At 35.7% G+C, this 23,342-nt stretch overlaps 1 protein-coding gene across 2 annotated transcripts in view; it reads left to right on the forward strand.

Annotated features, from left to right (window-relative positions):
• Nucleotides 1-23,342, forward strand: part of DPH2 (diphthamide biosynthesis 2) — a 570,647-nt gene that overhangs the window by 214,124 nt on the left and 333,181 nt on the right. For both annotated transcript variants that reach the window (XM_044085365.1, XM_044085366.1), the window contains one exon: nucleotides 11,031-11,251. In XM_044085365.1, coding sequence (XP_043941300.1) covers nucleotides 11,031-11,251 — 221 coding nt within the window. The remainder of the gene's footprint in view (nucleotides 1-11,030; nucleotides 11,252-23,342) is intronic.

A 23,342-nucleotide genomic window follows, 5' to 3' on the forward strand; every position in this document is an offset into this window, starting at 1 on the left:
CTTTATTAATTACATAATGATCCTTTCCATAGCCTTGCAGATGAAGCTGGCCAAGTTTATGGATCTATAGCTACTCGGCTCCATTGAAGGCTAAACTTTGTGCAAGGGAGTGACTGCAGCTGTGCTCCATTTATCCCGCTTGAAGCCTGTTTTGAGGCTGATATTGAATAGTTTGTATATAGGGTCTGACAAGTCATGTTTTAGGCTTAGGGGTCCTCAAACTTTTTAAACTGGGGGCCAGTTCACGGTCCCTCAGGCTGTTGGGGGGCCGGACTGTCGTCTGAAAAAAAACAACAAATTCCCATGCACACTGCACATATCTTATTTGTAGTGCAAAAAACATGAAATAACCTGTATTTCTGGGTACTGAATGGCAAGCAATGCTGCTGGCCTATGTTTCTGATTACTGAATAACAGGTGATGCTGCTGGCCTGTGTTTCTGGGTACTGAATGGCAGGTGATGCTACTCCTAGTTTGAAAAAAATTAACAAAACACAAAGCACAAAACTTCAGACAAAATAGCCCCAAGCTTATTTCAATGGGAAGTGTGGGCCTGCTTTTGGCTGAGATAATGTCTGGAGAACAGAGAGCCACATTGAAAGTGATAAGATAGTGGTCACTTGCCTGCCACTAATAGTTGGTGACTGGACTATCAAGGAAAAAGGAGGGCGTGAAGAGCATCAGAAAGAAGGTAATGGAAAAGGCAAGTGCCAAAGTTTAGTAAGGGGGATAAGGACAGTGCCGGAAAGATGATTGCAGAAGTTTAGTCAGGGAGATGAGAACAATGCTGACATTAGGAAGCAGACAAGTACTGCAGAAAGGATGAAGATAGTAGAGTGAAATATACGACATGGAGCTTAGTTGGAGAGAGAGAGGCTTGTGAAAGGCTAATGAGAAACAGTAGGTTGTTTAGAAAAAAAGACATTGCAATACAATAAGAGTGATTATGGAAGATAATTCAGTGAAATGAAAAGTAATTCAACAACAAGTACATCAAATCAGATTTATATTACTCTATTATCATGTAGCTACTGATGATGCAGGCTTAATCACACTATCAAGCAAAACTGCAGGGTGTTGGAGAGTGACACATGTCACTGATATACTGATCATTTTAAATAGCATGAGACCTATGTCAAATATGGATCTATGGCAGATGATCGATTTTTCCAAAACTCGAAATTCATACGGACAAGATCATATGACTGAGTTTTCTGAAGGATCGCACATCAAAAAAAAACCTCCCCAAAAACACAAAAATCTACTTTTTTACGTTTATGTAGGGCACAAGCCCCCCCCCCCCCGCAAATTATATATACCAACTCCGAGATTGCACTACAGTGAAGAAAAGGGTACATTTCCCGATTCTTGCTGTACCACGATCTCCATTCAGAAGCTTTGAGTTTTCGAACACACGATCATATGGTCTTGACGATAAGAATTTTGAGTTTATGAAAACTTGATCAACTCCAACTGATAGGGATCCATCAAATATATATTGTAGGAATATCACAACTAAAATATGCTGGATATAGCATGCTACTAGATTCGTCATGCTATAACACTATATAAAATGTAGTTGATGTTTAACTCATTCCTTCCAGTACGGCTCCTTTGAGTGTGCACTTTTAACCACCAGTGGGTGTGGCTTAAGCCTTTGAAAAATAAAGTTATGACCTTACAGTTCAAACAAATATTTATATCTCTGGAACCATGAGTGTTACTAGAAAACTGTAAATGGCAACTATTCAGGATAAATTAATTTTTACATTAGTGGCATTCATTCAGTGTGTTGCTTTAAACTGGATTTTATAAGCCAAAATAAAAGCAGTGAATACTAATTTTTGTAATGTTGTATAAACAGCTTATGTCTCCGTAACCATTCAAGCAAGGCACATACTGCCAGCAGGATTTTCTTCATACAGCCGTGATCTTTCATGTGAAGTTACGCAGTTCTGTCCTTGTTAACTGAATGCTGAGATGTTTAAAGAAACATGAAAATTATAAAACAGTATACAAATAATATTCAATTTTTCTTTAGCTGCATCAGACAGAGGGCAAATATCAATACAGTTATGTTTGCCATCATATATGATTTAAGATGAATTCTTCTGATACCTTGTATGTAGCATAGTTTGGGAATTATTAATGCAAATATGAACAAGCAATGTTTTGACACCTAGAGGTGCCAGTAGGAGGTAACTGCAAAAATGCCTTGAGGCACACTCTGCTGTAATGAATTACTTCGTCCAACCTGTACTCTGCAAATTAACAGAAACTATAATCAGGACAATTATTTTATAATCTGTTGCACCAACCACTGTGGAGGGGGGGGGGGTCTGATGGCTTCATACAATCAACTTGAAGGGAAAGGAATAAGAAAAAAAGAGAAACTAGTCAGAATTATGGGTGGTATTCATGGCAAAGACATGTAACAAAGTCCTACTTATGCAGAGTTATATGTCTGATATGGAAGAGATAGGACATAAACAGAACTTCACAACTCAGAAGACAAGACCCAAGTATGAGAAACTTCAAAGACTGCCCAAGCAAGTTGCCACAATAAGCTGTGAGAGTAGTAGTTAGTCAGTAAGCACATATATAATGATGGCTGCAGCTGAGGGTGAACTGTGGCATTTGAACTGAGAAAGTAAAAATGGGGCATGGATTTCTGTAGAATTCAGACTATATATGTAAGGTCACAGTTCTGCTAAAGCATAGTAAGCAAGTCTTAAAGTGCAGGCAAAACTGACTCCAGGTTAATTGTGCAAGGCCTCAGCCCTTTAGAGATTTTGAGGATTACAGCAGTTTGAAATCTTATAAAGGTTCCAGGAATCCTCAAAAGAAAACTACCCTCATTATAACATCCAAGGTATGGTGTCTTGTATATGTAAATGAGGAGGGCAGCAGGTGTGGGCTGTGCAGTGACGTATATTCATGCCTGTCACTGATAACATCCAAGGCGCACACAGCAAAAGCATTTTGTGTGATCTATATAGACTTTGATTTAGAGCTGCCTTGTAAAGAAGTACTGCTCCTGCAACTAATTGTGGGGTCTCAAAACCTGACTGAGTTAACTAGAAGGGAGTGGAAAAAGGATCCATTTGTTAGCCCCCAGGCTAAATTTTTTCAGTGTCTCCTGTTTTTTTTTTTTTTTTTTTTTTCACTCTTGTCTGTTCTCATTGTCATCCTGCAAGATGCTGATGTCTACGTAGTCACAGATGTGGTTCACGGCCTCAGAGAGTACCCTGGCCGTGCAGAACTACAATGCCTTCCACACATTCAGATCACACAGTGAATGTGAAATAACCAAGGGAGGAAGAGTATTCATCTTTAAAGACATGCACACCTTTAGACTGGTTAAACAGTACGACTCCCTAGAGTTACTCCAAGTCCAACTAACTGTACTAAAGACCCCCTTCCACATCATTGTTAGCTGTAGGTCCCCCACAGTGAACCACGAAAACCATTCGGCATACTTGGATCCACTTGAGTCACTCTCAGTACAGTCAAATACCTTGGTAATGGGTGACTTTAACTACCCTTCCATCGATAGGTACATATATGAGCACAAATGCGCATGCCCAAAGGTTCCTGGAGTTTAACACACATGCTCTGGAGTAGAAAGTCATCACCCCCACAAAGGGCTCTAACATCCTTGACATAATGCTCACCAACATGGGGGATTGCCGCACCACCCCGTGCATGGGGCCCTCCCTGGAAAAGTCCGATTATAAATCAGTCTCATTTGCAGCAACGATCATACCCGACATACCCTCAGGAGCAAAAAGGTTAAAGAATTTCTCTAAAGCAAACTATGCCCTACTGAGTGATGGCATCAATAGTTTCAGACCCCCTGCCAACACTGACGGCAATGATCCCTATACTGAGGTGTATACAAATGTCCTGTATAAACACCTTTATAAATGTATACACTCAGAAGGCCAGAATGGATCAAATCAAGATCCTCATGAAAAATAAGCCACCACAGTTGACATCCAGCATAAAAATGTTATATAATAAGAAAGAAACTGCTGTCAAAAAACAAGAGGGAACGGTCTCGGCAAAGGAAGAACTCCCTCCAAAGATATATACATATATATGAAATGTGTGTGTGTAATATTTATATAAAATCGATGTGTGTGTGTGTGTGTGTATGTGTGTGTATGTATATATATATATATATATATATATATATATGTGTTTATATTATATTATATTATATTATATATATTTATATGGGAACACTACGAAAGCTCGAAACCGCACAATACTGATGCCCAGAAGAACGAAACTTCAGAATCCCGACAGCTACTAATGGAGATTGCTGTGTAGTGCGTAAAGGTAAGTTTGCCATTCTCCCCACTGTAGTGCGATCTCTGAGTAGGTATATTTAAGTTACAGGGTGTGTGGGGCTTGCCCCCCTGCATACATGTTATTGCTAGTTTTGGGGTTTTTTGTTTTTGTTTAAGGTATTCCGACATTTCGTTCTTCTGGGCGTAGGTATTTTGAGTGTCAGTATTGTGCGGTTTCGGGATTTCGTAGTGAATCATATATATATATATATATATATATATATATATATATATATATATATATATATATGTGTGTGTGTATTTATGTATATACAGTGGTGTGTGTGCGTATTTATGTATATACAGTGGATATAAAAAGTGTAAACACCCCTGTTAAAATGCCAGGTTTTTGTGATATAAAAAATGAGACCACAATAAATAATTTCAAAACTTTTCCCACCCACCTTTAATGTGACCTGTAACCTGTACAATTCAGTTGAAAAACAAACAAATCTGTTAGGGGAACAAAATATAAAAATAAAAAAAATGTACAATACACTGGTTGCAGAAGTGGGCACACCTTTAAACCAATACTTTGTTGAAGCATCTTTTGAATTAATTACAGCATTCAGTCTTCTTGGGTATACACCTGCCATCATTTAAAGAGACTGATTAACCCCAAATAAAGTTCAGCTGCCTAGTAGGATTTTGCTGACATTTACTAAGTTGCCTGCTACAGCAAAAAACATGGCTCACAGAGAGTTTGCAAAGCATTAAAAGGATGTCATTGCTGAAAGGTATCAGTCAGGAGAAGGGTACAAAAAAATTCCACAGCATTGGATATACCATGGGACATAGTGAAGATAGTCAACAAAAAGTGGAGAAAATGTGGGACAGTAGTGACGTTGCAAAGAACTGGATGTCCTTCCAAAATTGATGAAAATTGGTCAGGGAGGCAGCCAGGAGACCTACAGCAACACTGAAGGAGCTGCGGGGATTTCTGACAAGTACTGGTTGTGTACTACATGTGAAAACAATCTCCCATATTCTCCATATGTCTGGACTGTGGGGTAGGGTTGCAAGACGGAAGCCTTTTCTTACACAGAAGGACATCCAGGCCCAGCTAAAATTTGCAAAACAATACATCAATTCTCCCAAAAGCACGTGGGAAAATGTGTTACGGTCTGATGTGACCAAGGTTGAACTTTAAGGCCACAATTCCAAAAGGTACGTTTGGTGCAAAAACAACACTTCATCACCAAAATAACACCATCCCCATGGTGAAGCATGGTGGTGGCAGCATCATGCTCTGGGGTTGCTTTTCTTCATCTGGAGCTGGGGCTTTAGTCAAGGTGGAGGTAATTATGAACAATTTCAAATACCAGTCACTATTGCCCCAAAACCTTCAGGCATCTGCTAGAAAGCTGAAGATGAAGAGGAATTTCACCTTTCAACATGACAATGACCCCAAGCATACATCTGTGTCAACAAAAGAATGGCTTCACCAGAAGGAAATTTAAGTTTTGGAATGGCCCAGCCACAACCCAGACCTAAATCCAACAGAAAATCTGTGGGGTGACCTGAAGAGGGCTGTGCACAAGAGATGCCCTCGCAATCGGACAGATTTGGAGCACTTTTGCAAAGAAGAGTGGGCAAATATTGCCAAATCAAGATATGCCATGCTGATAAGACTCCTACGCAAGAAGACTGAATGCTGTAATTAAATCAAAAGGCACTTCAACAAAGTATTAGTTTAAGGGTGTGCACACTTATGCGACCAGCGTATTGTATGTTTTTTTTATTTTGTTATATTTTTTTCCTCTAACAGATGTGTTTTTCAATTGAATTGTACTGATTATAGGTCATATTAAAGGTGGGAAAAGTTTTGAAATGATTTATTGTGGTCTCGTTTTCTTTTTATATCACAAAACCCTGGCATTTTAACAGGGGTTTTTACACTTTTTATATCCACTGTATGTGCATATATCTATATGTGTGTGTGTGTGTGTGTGTATATATATATATATATATATATATATATATATATATATATATATATATATATATATATATATATATATGTGGGTCTACTTCACATGGTCGACACTCATTTGGTCGACAGTTCATTTGGTCGACAAGCAGATTTGCCCCCTTCCCCAATGTTGTGCAACTCTGGAGTTGATATATATAGGTAGGGGGGGTGTGGGGGGCCCACACCCCCCACCTAAAATGCTTGTCGATCAATTGAACTGTCGACCATATGAACTGTCGACCATGTCAGGTAGACCCATATATATATATATATATATATATATATATATATATATATATATATGTGTATAAAACAGTAACAAGGTCACACAGAAAACACAATCAGTAAAACCTAACAGATGTTTCCACTGTGTGATGCCTTAAAACCTCTTGTATTAGAAGTAACATGCGATACATGCAAATGACCCCTTAAGGACATGAGGTGTTTCAGCTATATGACAGTTCTGAATGTCCATGACTTTTTCCTTTTTATGTCTGTTATGGACAAATTCAGGCCAATAACACCTGTGTAACTGTGCATGTGTGTGTATGTGGGGTCCTCTTGTAAATGCCGAAGCCAAAATACCGACGTGCACAAGCTCGATTAGACAGTACCATACACTCGGAATCACAAACAGCTGACGTTACCCTGGGCAAGTAAACAGTTGCTCAGCCTGTAGAAATATGCCTTTTTCCCCACTGTAGTATGATCCTGAAGTTGGTGTGTGTGTGTCTGTGTCTGTATGCATGTATGTATGTGTGTGTGTGTGTGTGTGTGTGTGTGTGTGTGTGTGTGTGTGTGTGTGTGTGTGTGTGTGTGTGTATATATATATATATATATATATATATATATATATATATGTGTGTGTGTGTGTATAGATAGAGATATGTGTGTGTATGTATATATAGTTAGGGGGTGTGGGGGCATAGCCCCCCACCTACGTGTTTGTTATATCGGCTGGTGTTTTTATGTTCAGTGTTGGGCAAGTGTTTACTTTCCCTGGGTAACTCCAGCCATTCGTGATTCTGTGTTTACGATACTGTCTCGAGAGTGTGAATGTCGGTATTTTGGGCTTTGTGATTTAGTAATGGACCTGTGTGCGTGTGTCTGCATGTGTGTGTGTCTGTGTGTGTGTGTCTGTGTATGTATGTGTGTGTGTAGATATATATATATATATATATATATATATATATATATATATATATATATATATAGAGGAAATTATTACTCTATTTTTGTTTTACTTGGATCGCTTGTCTGTGTACTTAATAAAGGATTTTCGACTGGAAACAGCCTGCCTTGCTTGGATTACTTTCAAATACTTAGTAATGCTGTACAATTGTATATTTTCTATTACTTTTTGTTTTGTTTTGACTTAAGACAAGTTTACATTTGCTACTTCTACTACTATTGTCTGATCTGATTAATATACAGTGATTAACTAGAAATATATGGACTGAAAATCTTGCACACAGAGAGTTTCTTGCACTGTTTTGAAAATTGTAAATAAATGTATTTATATTTATGCCCTACCTTATGACAGACAAAGCTAAAGGAATGGGTATATAATTCAACATTGTGGTTAATTTGTGGGTTTACTACGTTCTCACACCCCCAGACTGATATGAGAATGCAGCATATGCATCCCACCCCTAGGAATGACGTAGATGTTTTGTAGGAAAAAAAGTGTCCTTTCCATTACTATAGCCCACCTTTTAGCATAAGCTGTTTTCACCTAGACTTTTTAGAAACATTGCATACAGTCCATTGGCCATCGTCTTTGGATAATTTTTCTTGTAGGGTTAAGTTTTATGTTTGCCACGCACCATCCTTATAGCTCCTGTTACCGTCATGGATATGTTGAAGGCAGACTGACGGTCTGTGCAGACACATGCTTTCTGCTAGACCACTTAGTTTGATTGAAAGGTAGTGCTAAAGCAAAGGGCACTGCCATTGTAGGGAACAAGGTTTTGATTCTCTTATGTTAAACTGTATATTGCCAGAGTTTGGCTCTAATGGTTATCCTTCATAAAAATAACCTCTGCTTAGGTTTCTTGAAGGCTTGCAATGACCATTTAGGTTATGAGTTCCAGTCCTTTTGAAAACATTACTTTAGCTCCTCAAGACAAACTCACAAGATTGTTCTTCTGTATGTTACTGCCAATGTTAAAGATGACATCCTGCATGTTTTCAGAAGACCTCTGTAGAGAACATAGTTCACCACCATATTCAGCACATGTCCCATTATAGTCATATTCACAGTCTGTGTTTATGCTGTCCCATTAGCCTTCAATTTACTGTCATTTGGGAGTCAAACTGTCCAAAGGGACTTTTTTAATTGGAGCATGGTTCCTTGACTCTTTTATTTAGACTCTTTTATCAGTGCTGTTTACAAGTGAACCTAGAAAACTAATTTACTATGATTTCTACCCTTAGCAGAATGTTTCTCTCTCTCTATAATGGCATTTTGTTCCCCTTCTTACTGTGGAATGATCAACAAGATGTTTACCGATCAAGCGTAATTGGGTTCCTGGCCATTACATGCCTCAACCTTTAGACAGCCATTGAGAGCTGTCTTAGTGTTTCCTTTTCGTTTTATTTTTTTATTTTACTTTGTTAAATCCGCTTGCCAGGGCAGTGCACTGATTTCAGTGGAGCATTTTCAAGCACAGTATAGGTGATTTATATCCTAACGTGAAGAACCGATAAAGCTGTATCCAGTGCAATAGAGATGCACATCTGTGCAAACTTTGGAGTTTTATAAAAACTTTTCTCTGTGACAAATTGAAAGTTAAGTTGCAAGCAAAGTGGATAAGAGAGCAAGTAATAGATATGTTGTCTATTTGGATTCTGTTTGATTCCGTTTTATACTAGCGTAATAAACTAGTTTAAGTAGTAGAGAAAGGAGAGGAGATAATTAAACTAATAGAGTAGGTAGAGGAGAAAAAAAGAGAGGAGGGGTAAGTGAAATTAAGGATTAGGTAAATTTCAGTAGAGCTGCCAGGATGGCTAAATGCAGGTGAAGAAGCAAATAAAGATAGGAAAGGTAGTGGTATTTAAGTGATTTGATGAGATTTTGAACCAGATCTTCCTGTATTCAAGATAGGGAATTCTGTAGTCATTGTAAGGTTGCTTTCTGTTTTTGGAAGTAATGAAGTGATAGCATGCTGATGGTATTTGGTAGGGATGAGAAAGAGGGAGTTAGGATGGTTTTGATTTTGAGATGCAGGTGTATGTGGTGGATGAGTTGCAAGTGGCAGTATGAGCAGTAAAGGCATAAGTAACATGGTGTTGTGAGTCAGTTCAAGTTTGTTACAAATACGAAGCGTAACTGTGTGGTGTAAAGCATCTAGGAAAGAAGTGCAGTGGTAGTTTTACAGTCCTTTATTATGCTAGGGAGAGACTTATTGAAGGGGTGGGGAGTGAAGAGGTCAAGATTGGGTATAGAAGGGGTGGGGAGTGAAGAGGTCAAGATTGGGTATAGAGGAAGTTAGTTGTGGTAATTGTGAGATAATGGAGGGGTATTTAGGATGTTCTTATCAGAGAATGCTAGTTAGCGGTGTATGGTTATTAGAGATTATATAGGTGATTTATATTGGCTGTTAGTTCTCCTATGACATTAATGAAAGTGTTTTGTGATATGCAGAGGGGTGTAGAAAGGAGGATATAACATGTGAGAGCCCAAGTGGAGGCTGGGAAATTGCTGAAAGGGGGAGAGTTAAGTGGGTAACACATCCAGAAGTCAGTCAGTTTTTGTGCAGAAGAGACTGATTCTAAGAGTTGTAATTTGGTAAGGAAAGGTTCTGCTTTCTCAAAACAGAGCTGTGACAACTACATACTTACAGTAAGAAATGAAGTGGAATGGTAAATAAGTTATTTCAAGAGTGGTTCCATCAAGGAGTTGTCTGTTCCTTCAAATATTGCAGGGCTACAGAGAAACTTTTTCTTATTTATAAAATGGCAATGAAGGACTACTTGGGTGATTGCACCAGCTGCTAGGCAACAAGTTTAGTCAATGCAATTAAAATGCTTTAGCAATTTCACTGTAGAATGCAATAGAAACCTACAGGTCATTTGAAAAGTGACATCAGTCAGTTTAAGAACTTTGTTCAATACCTAGTTAACTTTAAAGAGTTTTGAGTCTGTGCAGAGTGCCACTGAACAGAATAGACATCTCTAGTTGCAGCTGGAGCTGGTACTGGGTGTTCTGATCACATTTTAGTAAAGGACATGAGGGATAACCCTGTCAGAAAATATTTAGCTGTTGCATCATATCATATAAGTGAGCCCTTCAGGCTTGACTATCGGAAAACATTTCACTTAATTTTGTATGTTGCCTTATATCTTCTGGTTAATAAAGTACATTTTGGAATGCTTTGCATTGGTATAGTAATAAAATGTCTTGTTTCCTTGTTATTTCTTGCTACTTTAGGATCCAGCTGCCTAGTTTAACTGTGTGTGTGTGTGTGTGTGTGGGGGGGGGGGGGTCTCATGGCTCACTAATACGGCAGCAGAAAGATTTGTATTTCATAACCATTTAAACTGCAGTACTGCTACATTTTTTGTCTATAGCAACTGTGACCTACTTAACATATTACTGTTGCCTAGTATTAGTGTTGCCTAGGGCTGACTAAGGAAAAGAGCCTTTTAAAGTTCCTAAGTGAACTTCACTAACTTTGCTCATTATTCTGTGGCCCAAATAGCTGCTGCGTTGATGAAGTTGCGGCTGAACATGTGGGAGCTGATTGCATTATTCACTATGGGAGAGCCTGCCTCAGCCCTTCGAGACGACTTCCTGTGATGTATGTTTTTGGCCAGAGGCCACTGGATGTGAAGCAGTGTGCAGCTTCCTTCAGACAGCTCTATCCTGATACACAGAGTCGAGTTGTAGTCCTGTGCGATGTGGTGTACTCCTATGTGCTGGGTAAGGAATGCCTTTACTGTCTTGTTTGTCCCATTTTCTCAGATGACATTTTGAATTTAATCATTTAATTTAAGGAAACCTCACTATAAACTGTTGCCTAGATTTTCAGACCCCTTGTGCTTTTCTGTCAATGTCCTAACTAAATCTTCTAGGTCATTGTGAGATTTTTTTTTTTTTTTTATCAAATTTAAATTGAAAAGGTGGGAAAAAGGTTTGATAGGCAGTCTTACTTTTGCATGACTCTGCCACCAGTTGGAAACTTCATTAAGGATAATGGAAGCAAAGAGGCTTCTGGGATGGTAACAGCAGTTTTAAGCAGAATTATAATTAATGGCCTTGCAGAAAATTCAGTAATATTTTATGAGGAGGCTCTAAAGGTTCTAAATATCATTGTCATTATTTTGTGTGACCTTATAAAATTAATTGATTGAATTTTATTGTTTTAGTTTGATGAAGTAGTGATAGTGGTGTTAGGTTGTATCTGATTTTGCAAGATATGTGTATATATTAGTATCGGTGTTTATAGCACACAGCTAAAAATGCAAATAGAAGAAGCCGTCAGAACCAAAAAATAGTTTGTCCTAGGTGTACTGGCATTTCTAACACCTTGGCCCACTGCATGGAGCAATTACAATCGTATTAACTGTAACCTCAAAGTATTGCTCTACTTGTCCATCTCTCACTTTGTCTCCTGATTCATAAATTATGAAAATAACTAATACTTTGAAATTCTTTGCTGTTTTGTTAAAAAAACAAAAAAACATTTGTTATTGTATATAGTTTCTGTTCAAGCGTAAATTGTAAAATACTGAATCTATTTAACTAATTGTAATACTATGGAGCTTTTCTGCCCGGGCCTCTGCTGAAAAGGGGGCTGCTCAGCTCAGTCGGACAAAGCCGGTCAACAAATGTAAAATAAATAAATAATTTGAAAGTACAACTCCTACCTCCTGGGGATAAAATATATAGGATGAATTAATAAAAGCACTTAAGAACAGCCAGTAGAAACACGTTAAAGTTATAAAGAAATAAATACTGAGTAAGGTCGTAATATGACATGAAAACAAAACATTCAAATCCTCCTCTTGTTGAACTCCAGATGTGTAAACATTTGTCAAATCAAGCTTCCTGGAGGTTTTTTATAAATATGAAGTTCTTACTAGAACTCTCTTTAAGTGGCAGAATATTTTAAACGCATCTATGTATTCTCATTTCAGTTAAAAAAATTTAACTGGTTCCACTGCTAAAAAGTACAGTTGACAATTTACTTAATGAAACATACGAAATTATACACTGATTGCTCACAGTCGCATCATTTGTATTTTATCTATGTAGTCAGCTGATTTTTGTAAAACATTACAAAAGCAGTTGATAATTTGAACAATGAAACATATGTTGATATTACCCGATAAAGTGCTTTATTATCTTCTAGTTCCAGTTAGCCTATTTATTATGTTTAACATAAAAATGAGAATTTTATATTTGTTGTGTGGGGGGAAGGCAGTAAGAGTTTTACTCATTTTAAAGCGTTTATATATGTGGGTCCACTTCAGAAACCCGAATGCTCACTTACCCGACTTCGAAAATGCTGAGACGAAAAGACCGATGACCGCACAACACTGACATTCTGGAACACCAACTTTCTACTCCAGGTAAGTAACCGCTTGGCCATCCTGTTGAACTTTGTCCCTTACCTCTGCGGTAGTGCAATCTCGGAGTTAGTATATTTAGTTAGGGGGGTGTGGGGAGGGTGAAGCCCCCCACATGTATGGGTTTGCTTTCCTTCAGTTTTACTTTGTCAGGATGGCCAAGCGATGACTTAGCTGGTGTTCTGGGACATTGGTGTTGTGCGGTCATCTGCCTTTTCATCTCTGCATTTTGGAAGTCAGCTAAGTGAGCGTTCAGGTTTCTGAAGTAGACCCATGTGTATGTGTGTGTGTGTGTAATATATTTTATATATATATATATATATATATATATATATATAATATATATATATATATAATATATATATATATATATATATATATATATATATATATATATATATATATATATATATATATATATATATATAATCTATGGATTCACTTTATAATTTCAAAATGCTGAAATACCGAATTTCAGTATTTCAAAATAAAGTCGAACGTCCATAATCCCGACAGCACACAATCGTGAAACACACAATTACGAACACATACAAACCACACAACACATACATCATCCAACCCACACTACAACAAACAAAACACAAACAAACCTACTCTACAAGCCCCCCTGTACCCACCGTACTTATATCTATATATATATATATATATATATATATATATATATATATATATCTATATATATATCTATATATATATCTATATATATATCTATATATATATATATATATATATATATATATATATATATATATATATATATATATATATACTAACTCCGAGATCGCAGAGACACAAAAAGGAAACACACACCCACACATTTCACAGTCCCTCGTGCACACAAAAACGTCACACATATACATACATCCACACATTCAGACACACTCAAACTCCCACAAAAAACCCTTACAAAATACACGTTCAGTTGCACCTACATCCAAACACGATACACTCCCAACACCGCATGCCATGTGCTGTAAGCCATAACCGCAAATTTGAGATATTTGAATTTGCTTTTATGCACTTCAGCGATTTTCAGTTTTTGACTTTGCTTTCGAAATACTGAAATTCAGTATTTCAAACTTATAAAGTGAACATATATATATATATATATATATATATATATATATATATATATATATGTGTGTGTGTGTGTGTGTGTGTGTGTGTGGAGATAGATATATATATATATATATATATATATATATATATATATATATATATATATATATAGATATATATATATATAGATATATATATATATATATATAGATATATATTCTTTTCATTCACAAACATATATACATCCATGAATGTATAATTTCTTATATACACACACATGTGATTATGTATGTGTGTGTGTGTGTGTGTTTATATATATATATATATATATATATATATATATATATATATATATATATATATATATATATATATACACATATAAAATCTCCCATTAAAAATTAATTTCACATCCAAATCTTTTACCCAGTTTTCAAACTAAGTCCACTTGAGATTAAAGTACAGTTACGTGAATTATTTGCATTTGCAAATATATTGTGATGCCATCTTTCTCTTTCTTTATAGAATCTGTAGTCCTCACTAATGTGCAGAAACAGTGACCTTAATGTATATTAGTTAAGATTTTTTCCATCTTTGCTTATACTGTCCGAAACTGAGACATGGACAACACTGAGACATGTTGTCTTCTGTTGTGATAATGTTCTTAGATCCGCTGAATCAGGAGGTAATTTACTATGCAACAGGTAGGCAACTTGTGTTCGTACTGTAGTACCATAGTCATATGTTCATAGGAAGGTACTGGACAGTAGATCAGCAGACCATTTTCAGCCTAGCCCAGGGTAAGCAGCATCACAAGTGCCTTAAGGACGGACAAGACACAGAAACATTCCTATAATGAGGAAACAGTAGCAATTCTGTTGCAGGCAATGTTGTGGAATGCTGGGCCAATGAGTTCCCATATGAAGAAGCAGTGCATGACACAGGATGCATTTGAAAAGGATTTGTCACAGGAAGATGTTCCAGAACCTTCTGTAGAATGCCTGCAGGAAGCAGAGAGCAAAGAATGTGCTGTCGGTTTAGAATAAATTTATGTAAAGGAAGAGTTGCTTGATATATGGATAGGTATATCAAGATCAAGGAAAGAAATAGATTTAAGAAAGTAAATAAGACCCAAAATGTTAGATGTTTGGGGGGGTGGAGCCTAAATGGCCAACTGGTAACAGCTTTTTTCTTGAGCGCCACATCATTTACTAAGAAACAGGGAAATTATTATTTAAAATTCTGTTATCAGCTCCTTAAAAGGTTATACAAACTGTTTGAGAAACTATAATCTACTAGTCTTCCAATTTTGGAGCCTTTTCCTAAATAAAATTCCTGTCAGAATTAATGATTATACAACTGAACAGCGATGAGCAACCCAAAGTCTTCACACACTAATTCCACACTGAGGAAAGAGATCCATTCTATATCTACCACTCTCCAGGAATTATCCTTAAAAATGGATAGATTTACTGATGACAGTTCATCTTTAAAGTTTCAAGGTTAACAACAAACTGATATTCTGAAGGAAATTCTCCAGCAACAATCCAAAATTCTGAACATTAAAACTTCACTAAATGATTTAAGCAAAAGGCTTAAAGAAGATGAATTCCACTGAGACCATCTTGCAACAAAATAACTGGCTGATAAATAAGGTAGATGATGTTGAAAACAGAGAGAGGAGAACAAATATTAGAATCTTTGGTCTCCCTGAAAAAACAGAAGAAGATATTTCCTTCCTAAATTCCTGGCTGCTTGAATTCTTGGACTTAAAAATGTTTGTCCTGTGGGATTGAAAGAGCGCATAGAGCCATTGGGAAATCTATTCCTTCTTCCACTAATGCTTCTCCAAGATTCATAGTTGTGAAGTTCCTATCCTTCTTAAAGAACTTGTACTAAAAAACAGCTTGGAGGAAAAGTCCCTTGTTATTCAAAGGAAATCAAATAAGGTTTGGCAATGATTACTCCACAAGAGTCCTGGAAATGAGAAAAAGTTCTTGGCCACTGGTAAGACTATTAAAGCAGAATAAAATTAAGGCACAATTAGTCTATCCAGCTAAAATCAAAATCTTTCATCAACATGAGATGAGATCTTTTAACGGTAATTGACAAAGCTGTTTCTTTCATCCAAAACAACAACATCATTACAATCCCAGAAGGCTTGGACTGGTCACCATCTACAGCCCTTAAAAGAACATCTGAGAAAAATAATTGGATAGATGCAAGAAAGAAGAAATTAAAGACTGCTTCTAAAAATACTGGACTTCCTAGTTCTCTCAAAGATCAAACTAAATCATAAAATGTGTATGGAGATTTAAAATAAGTATGTATCACTACTTTATTTGTTTGAATACTTCTTCATTTATTTTACCAATGAAATTTGCAATCTAAAATTTAATATTGGTACAGTCTTATTAAATGTAAATGCTAAGAATACCTAAGATGTACAGTTAATCAGACCCTGCACGCATACTTTACTTCCTCTCTTGAATTGTCTTTTCCCCCTTTATTCCTTTCTCTTTTTTCTTTATTATGTGAGGAAGGGAAAGAAAGTGAGGAAGAGAAAAGGGAAGGGTTAAATTATTGATTATTTAATCGGAAACCTGATATAGGTATTATCAAAATTTGATTTATGTATGTATTACAAAGTAACATCTGTTTTATTGAAGTTGTTTCAAGCATTTTCTATCAATATAAGGTTTAAACATGACAGTTTCTTTTTTAGTTATCAAAACCAGCCTAGCATTTTAACATTCAAAACTGTAATTTATTTCTATTCATGAAACCATAACCTCGAGCGTTACTTTGAAATGAAGAGAAGTTTCTACACTCAGTGGAAAGTGCATCGGACACGGATATCCTTCAGAAGGGATTCACGGAAACAGATAGCTGGTGCCAGAGCCATGGCCTGAAGTTAAACGCCAAAAAATGTATAGTCATACCCTTCAGGAAAAACAAGGTAACCCCAAGCTACCATATAGGTGGCAATCCACTAAGCACAGAAGAGGTTATCAGGGACCTGGGGACCCAGGTTGACAGTGGCCTTTCTTTTGACACTCACGTTGCTAAAGTGGTTAGAAAGACCTTCTACATTGCCCACCTGATCATGAAGGGATTCACATCCAGATCTAGTGAGGTCATTGTTCCCCTGTACTCTTCACTTATCAGACCAATGATCGAGTACAATGCCCCATTCGGGATGTATCTCACCCGACATCTGCAGCAATTGGAGAGACCCCAAAAGTTCCTCACCAAAAGGATAAAGGGACTCCAAAATCTGTCATATGCTGCCAGATTGAAGAAACTCCAGCTCTATTCAGTCGCATACCATCTGCTCAGAGGTGATATGTGCCTGACATAGAAGGCCATGTCCAACCCGGAATTAATGGACATGCTCCACCTCAAAAAATCCAAATCCACCAAAACCACTAGAGCAAGCGACTTAAACCTTAGCACGGATATAAATAGGATGTGCTGGAGGGATAGATTTATCACTCAGAGACTCCCTATGCTGTGGAATAAAATCCCGGTCCATGTGAGGCAGAGCACCTCGCTGACTCTGTTCAAGAGAAATCTAGACCTGTGGATGGGAGATTGTAGGTTTACCCCGGGAATAATCTCTGTGTCACTGCTGGACAGAGGCACAACAAACTAATGGGCACAGTATTTTTTCATATAAGGGGTGGCGTAAGCCACAAACATTTGGGCTAGGCTTATAAATGCCTTAGGGCAGATAGCCTAGTATAAACCTATGAACCTAAGTGCACTCGTGGTTGTCTGTGAGCTAACTTTATCTAATGTAAAGAAGCTTGCTTTGATCGTGCTTTGGGTACTGTATTGGATTCCCATGTTTTTGTTGAGCTAGTGCTACTGACCTGTAACGTGATTAGTTTTATCTGTATTACTGCTTCAGTAGTTTGAAAGTTGTTTTGAAGTATAAAATGCAAAAGAATTACATATTTAAGTGCTAGCAGTTTAAAGAAATACTGATCAGTTCTGAATAAATCCCATTGGTAATTGGTTCTATAGCAACCAGGGCGGAGTTATGCAAAGCACGATGACCTCATCACTGCAACCTAAATTTCCTCGAGTGTCTGAGAAAATTAACAGTTCAATAAATAAGCAGCTTGACTTTCATAATATGGTTTTAATAGTCAATACCCTTGTATGTTCATGGGCATCCGCTTATGTAGCAAAACGGAAATACCTGCAAGAATTGGAAAAAAATATATATATCTTCTATTGAACAGTTGATTGATTACAACTGCCATCATTTGAAAGCTCTGATCATTAATGACCAATACAATTTAGAAATGAGCAAATACTTTCCTATTACCTTTGCTCTCAATTCTGGTAAAGACAGAACTTTTTCCACTTTGCTTTAAAATATGTGCTTTTCTGTTATTGGGGCAACATTAAAAAAAACTGCTTGAACCTAAAGAGGCACTTGCAGTAATCTGATGACTGCTGCTGAACTTGGGGGCACACACTTACTTTTTCCTGTCTATGATTATTATATGTGAGCCATAATGCTAGAGTACCCTGATGTGTCTACTTCACAGAAAATACCATTACAAAAAGAAGTTAAAAAATGTATGCTGGGAATAATGTAAGTGATGCAAAGTCAAGCGTTTCATCGTGCAGTGATCGATGTACAATCACTTTGGGCTTCTGAGTAGACTCTCAGGATGACAAACACTTAGAAGTACACATGTCATGGCAGTTTACTCTGTCAGTACAATTACAAGTGCTAAAAATTACACACATCGGGGTAGTTTTACTCTGTTGGTAGAATAAGAAACCGTGAAAGTACACACCTCAGGTTTACAGATTCAAATCAGAAAATGGTCTGATCGTGAACCAGTGTTCATTCTCACAACTGACACCTGAGGGAAACGAGCAATCCTAGCTGAAGTTCAATTCAATCTCTGTAATCACTAGTAGATTAGTAAAACTCAAAATTGCAACGTAGCTGTCACCTTGAACATGCTGAAAATGAGCTATTTTCTGCCATTAGATGAGTGTAAGAAATTTGAGCATCAAATGGGGATTATAAGCCGTGTCGTATTAAATGAAAAGCGATCATTATAACTGCTGCTCTGATGACGGAGGAGTACCAAAAATATATATTAAATTACTAATTACTTGAAAATCTATTAAAACCTTATTGAGACATACCATTCATTCCCTGATTTGTTTCTTTCGAGGTACTGCATTTAAATTTATGAATGTGAAACACAGAAGGTTGTCTCACTATAGGAATGTTTATATTATGGTTTCTTTATTAGGGTTTCATACATTTAAAAAGATTTCAGGGGAAGTGTTATTTTCATTGAGTTGCATGACCTAAGTAAGGAAATACTACAGCACACTGTAATGTTTGCTCTCGCATCTTCCTTATTACACACCACAGAGGTCCAGGAAAGTACAACAAAGGAAATAACTTGACAGCAAATTATTAAAATACAACATTAATATTTCATTAAAATTGACTCTAAACACACCTAGACTGCTCTTGCTAAAGCCTCCTCAATGAGTAAAATAATAAGTACTGCCAAAAGGGAGTGTAGAAATTTGCTTCCTAGTACCCCTGCCTCATGTTTGGGCTTTGGTATTTTCAGATTCATGTTGAGGTGTTCGCTCTGTTTTGGCACGGCTTGCTGCACCTTATAGTATTGTTAATTGATAAGATGCATCATATTGTTGTTGTAAGGGCTGGTTCAAGTCACACGCATTCCCAAGTCATTGCTACTACAAATAAACTTTATTCTGTAGCTTGGAATTTGAATTAGTTAAGCTAATCTCAAAATGATAAGGCTTTAGAAAATTGCCACTATTAAATGACATATTCTCATATACAATAGTAGGGAAAAAGGGTAATGGATAGATGTTTAGCTAGATAGGTGATTTATGGATGCCTTTGAATATTTATTGAAATTGGGGCTAAATGAAAGTGAGTCTACCTTATTATTTACACAGAACAAAGTTCGCAATATAGACTCTAATAATTCATCAAGACAAATGCTAAGGATTATGGGGGAAATTTCTGTCATTTCATTAAAAACAGGTTGAGGGAAATGGAAAGAGAAAACAGATAATGAGAAGAGAAGCAAATATATATATATATATATATATATATATATATATATATATATATATATATATATATAAACTCTTGACAGCAGCGAAACCAGCTGCAATAGGAGATATGATATTTAAACATTATTGTGCCGAACCAAATCTGCAAAGTATAGAAGACCTAATCCCATTAATACAGTGTAAATTGGGATGTCTCAAAAGAAAACAATAATTGACTAATTAATTTTTTGGGTCGTTGTCATATTCATAGTTATCACATAGTTGCACACTACTTTGTAGCTGTAATGCCGCTCATTTGATGGAAATAGTAGAATGAATGAGTAGTGCAGTAAAAACTAAAAAGCATTTAGAAGAGAGAGAAACCGCAATGTGAAATAACTTTGCAGACTGGTTGGTACATAAAAAAATTCCTCTGAATAAGTAATAGATTCTTTATTTAAATATATTTGAAACTGCTTAATCCACCAAGTTTAACCTCATAAAGGTGAAGATTATTTGATTGTTGATGAAATATTGAAACATGCTTCTTTATATATATATATATATCTGTACATAAATTTAGAAATCAAATTGGTGTTTGGTAATTAATGTTGAGATCTCTCCATGAATACGTGAAATTTATGAAGTTTGAAGATAGATAAGAAACACTTGAGCAGTTTTCTATTCCTTCAATCACCACCAATTGCAGACGTACACTCTAATTCCATATGTCTGTATACATGATTATAATATTGTAATGCTGTCTAATTAGTGACTAGGGCAATATGGGAAATTATTATATAGAGAAGTACCATTTATAAAACGCTTCGTAATAAGGGAAGTGATTTAGTCAGTTATATAGAATATTTGTCACTATAAAAAATATAAATGCTGATCTACTACTAATCATTCTAGTAAATGCTGTTATTATTTACTCAATATATTTATTTAGCCAATTATCTCTAGAACTCTTTCTTTGATAACTCCACTTGTGCATGCTCACTGTTAAACTATTAGTTCTTTGACTCTATAACTACTCATACAATAGTGAGAATATATATCCTTTAAACAAATAGAAATTAATTAGCGAAATCTAAATGTACTGATTATAATCAAACTATATATTACACCAACATATTGTTCTCTCATACCAATTAGTCTAAAGAATTTTATAAAAAAAACATACTCCGGAGCCTCAAGCTGAGCAAATCTTTTTTCAAATTTTTGGAGTGATGGTTAATCTGACCGGATATTTTTATTCTGTCAGATTAGGAATGTTCTACATTCCATGTCAGTTAATGGATTTACTGAGTACCAAACATTTAGTTGTAAATGTTTTTTTCTTTTATAAGGCCTCAGTCAAATATTAAGTTGTATTTTTATTGGGAATTGGCACCTACTCATCAAAACATAATTTTTCTAAGAAGGATATACAAGTTTTAAATATAATGAGTGTTTGCTACTACATCATATTAATACTCTAAACCTTCAAACAAATATGACTGATTTGACCTTTCTTTAAATGTTAATGGTTTAAATAGTCCAGGGAAAAGATCCAATCTACTAAAATACTTGAAACTAAATAAAGCACAAGTAATTTTCACAAGAAACCCACTTTAAAATGAATGATAGCTTTAACTGGAACCCAAATGAATACCTAAAATTATCCAATTCTTCATACACCAAAAAGACTAGAGGTGTTTTAACATTGTGGAAGAAAAATGTGATCTCTCCTCAAATTATATATAATTATGAAGATAAGGAAGGACTTTTGTCAGTTATAATAATAAAATTTAGAAACAGAATTTGAACACTGGTTAATACTTATTGGTTCCCGGAAATTGGGGTAACAACAATAAAAAACACAACTTAACAATACTAAAGATAGTCTGATTTTAGGAGGTGACTTTAATTGTTTACTTAATGAATCAGAAACTACTAAGAGACCTTTCCATATTACTCCTATAGGGAAAAATCTCAAAAATGGACAGATAATTTATAACTATATGATTTATTTTATCTAAAAAATGATAATTCACTAGAACTTTCTCACTGTGATTTTAGATACAGGACTCGAACCAGAATTGATGAGATTTTTATATCCCAAGACCTAAAAACAAAAATATCACACTTTGCAATAATCCCGTGCCCTATATCTGATCACAATGCACTAATTTTTAATCTTCAAATGGATTTAAAAAAATTGTCTTTCACTAAATACCAGCCTATATTACTAAATTGAAACCGTTCAAACCTTGGCTGGACTCAGAAATAGAATTCTTATGGCAAAATTATTCCATGGTTTAATAATAAAATGAAGGAATGGGAATCTGAATTATCTAATATACAAAAACAAACATTAATTAACAAAGATAATACAAAAATCATTTTGCATAAAAAAAGGAAATTGAATGCTTAAATAAAAAATATGACATCCTAACACCTAAAACCAATTTGGCACTAGAAAAATTAAAACTAAATTCTTTTTTCTGTGTGTCCAAAATATATGCGTAATCTGACATTGAGAGTGAAAAGAAATTCCATTGAAAATAATATTTTGAGTGTGTTTCATGAAGGGAAAAATAATAAAAATGTTTCCGGTATAAGTGATATCTTAGATGCCTTTAAATATCACTTCTCGGAATAGTACAAAAACAAAGACTCTCAACATGAAATTTCAGACCTCAGTCTGGACCTCCCGGAATTAAAAAATCTACCAGTGAATTTGAGATTCAGAAACAAATCTCTCTAAAGGAAATTAATGAAAAATTTAAAGAAAGCAAAAATAATAAATCAGGCATTGATGTTATTATTAATGAAATATATAAGCTCTTACCATTTTCAGCTATATCAGTCTTACACAAAGCTCTGAATGAATCTTATTTACAAGGTACAATTTCACCCTCATGGCGATACTCATTAATTGCTCCCATACTAAAAGAAAATAAAGATTCTCATTTGTGCAGATCATATAGGCCAATTTCTTTGATTAACAATGACTATAAACTATTAATGTCTGTTCTAGTTAACAGATTTAAGAAATCATTAACCCGTCTTATCTCTGAGGATCAAACGGGATTTATTTTTAATAGACACACTCGAGACATTATTCAAAGAATTCTTACTACCATAGATATCTTAGAGATAACCAAAAAGCTCTTATAATCACTCTTGATGTTGAGAAGGCCTTTGATTCAATAAACTGGAAATATCTTTTTAAAATTCTTGAATTATACAAATTCCCTACTTCATTACTTTTATAGAAAAATATTTATTATAATAAT

The sequence above is a fragment of the Protopterus annectens genome, chromosome 10.part0 (assembly GCF_019279795.1).
Source record: "Protopterus annectens isolate FY-2018-M chromosome 10.part0, PAN1.0, whole genome shotgun sequence".
Lineage (NCBI taxonomy): Eukaryota > Metazoa > Chordata > Ceratodontiformes > Protopteridae > Protopterus > Protopterus annectens.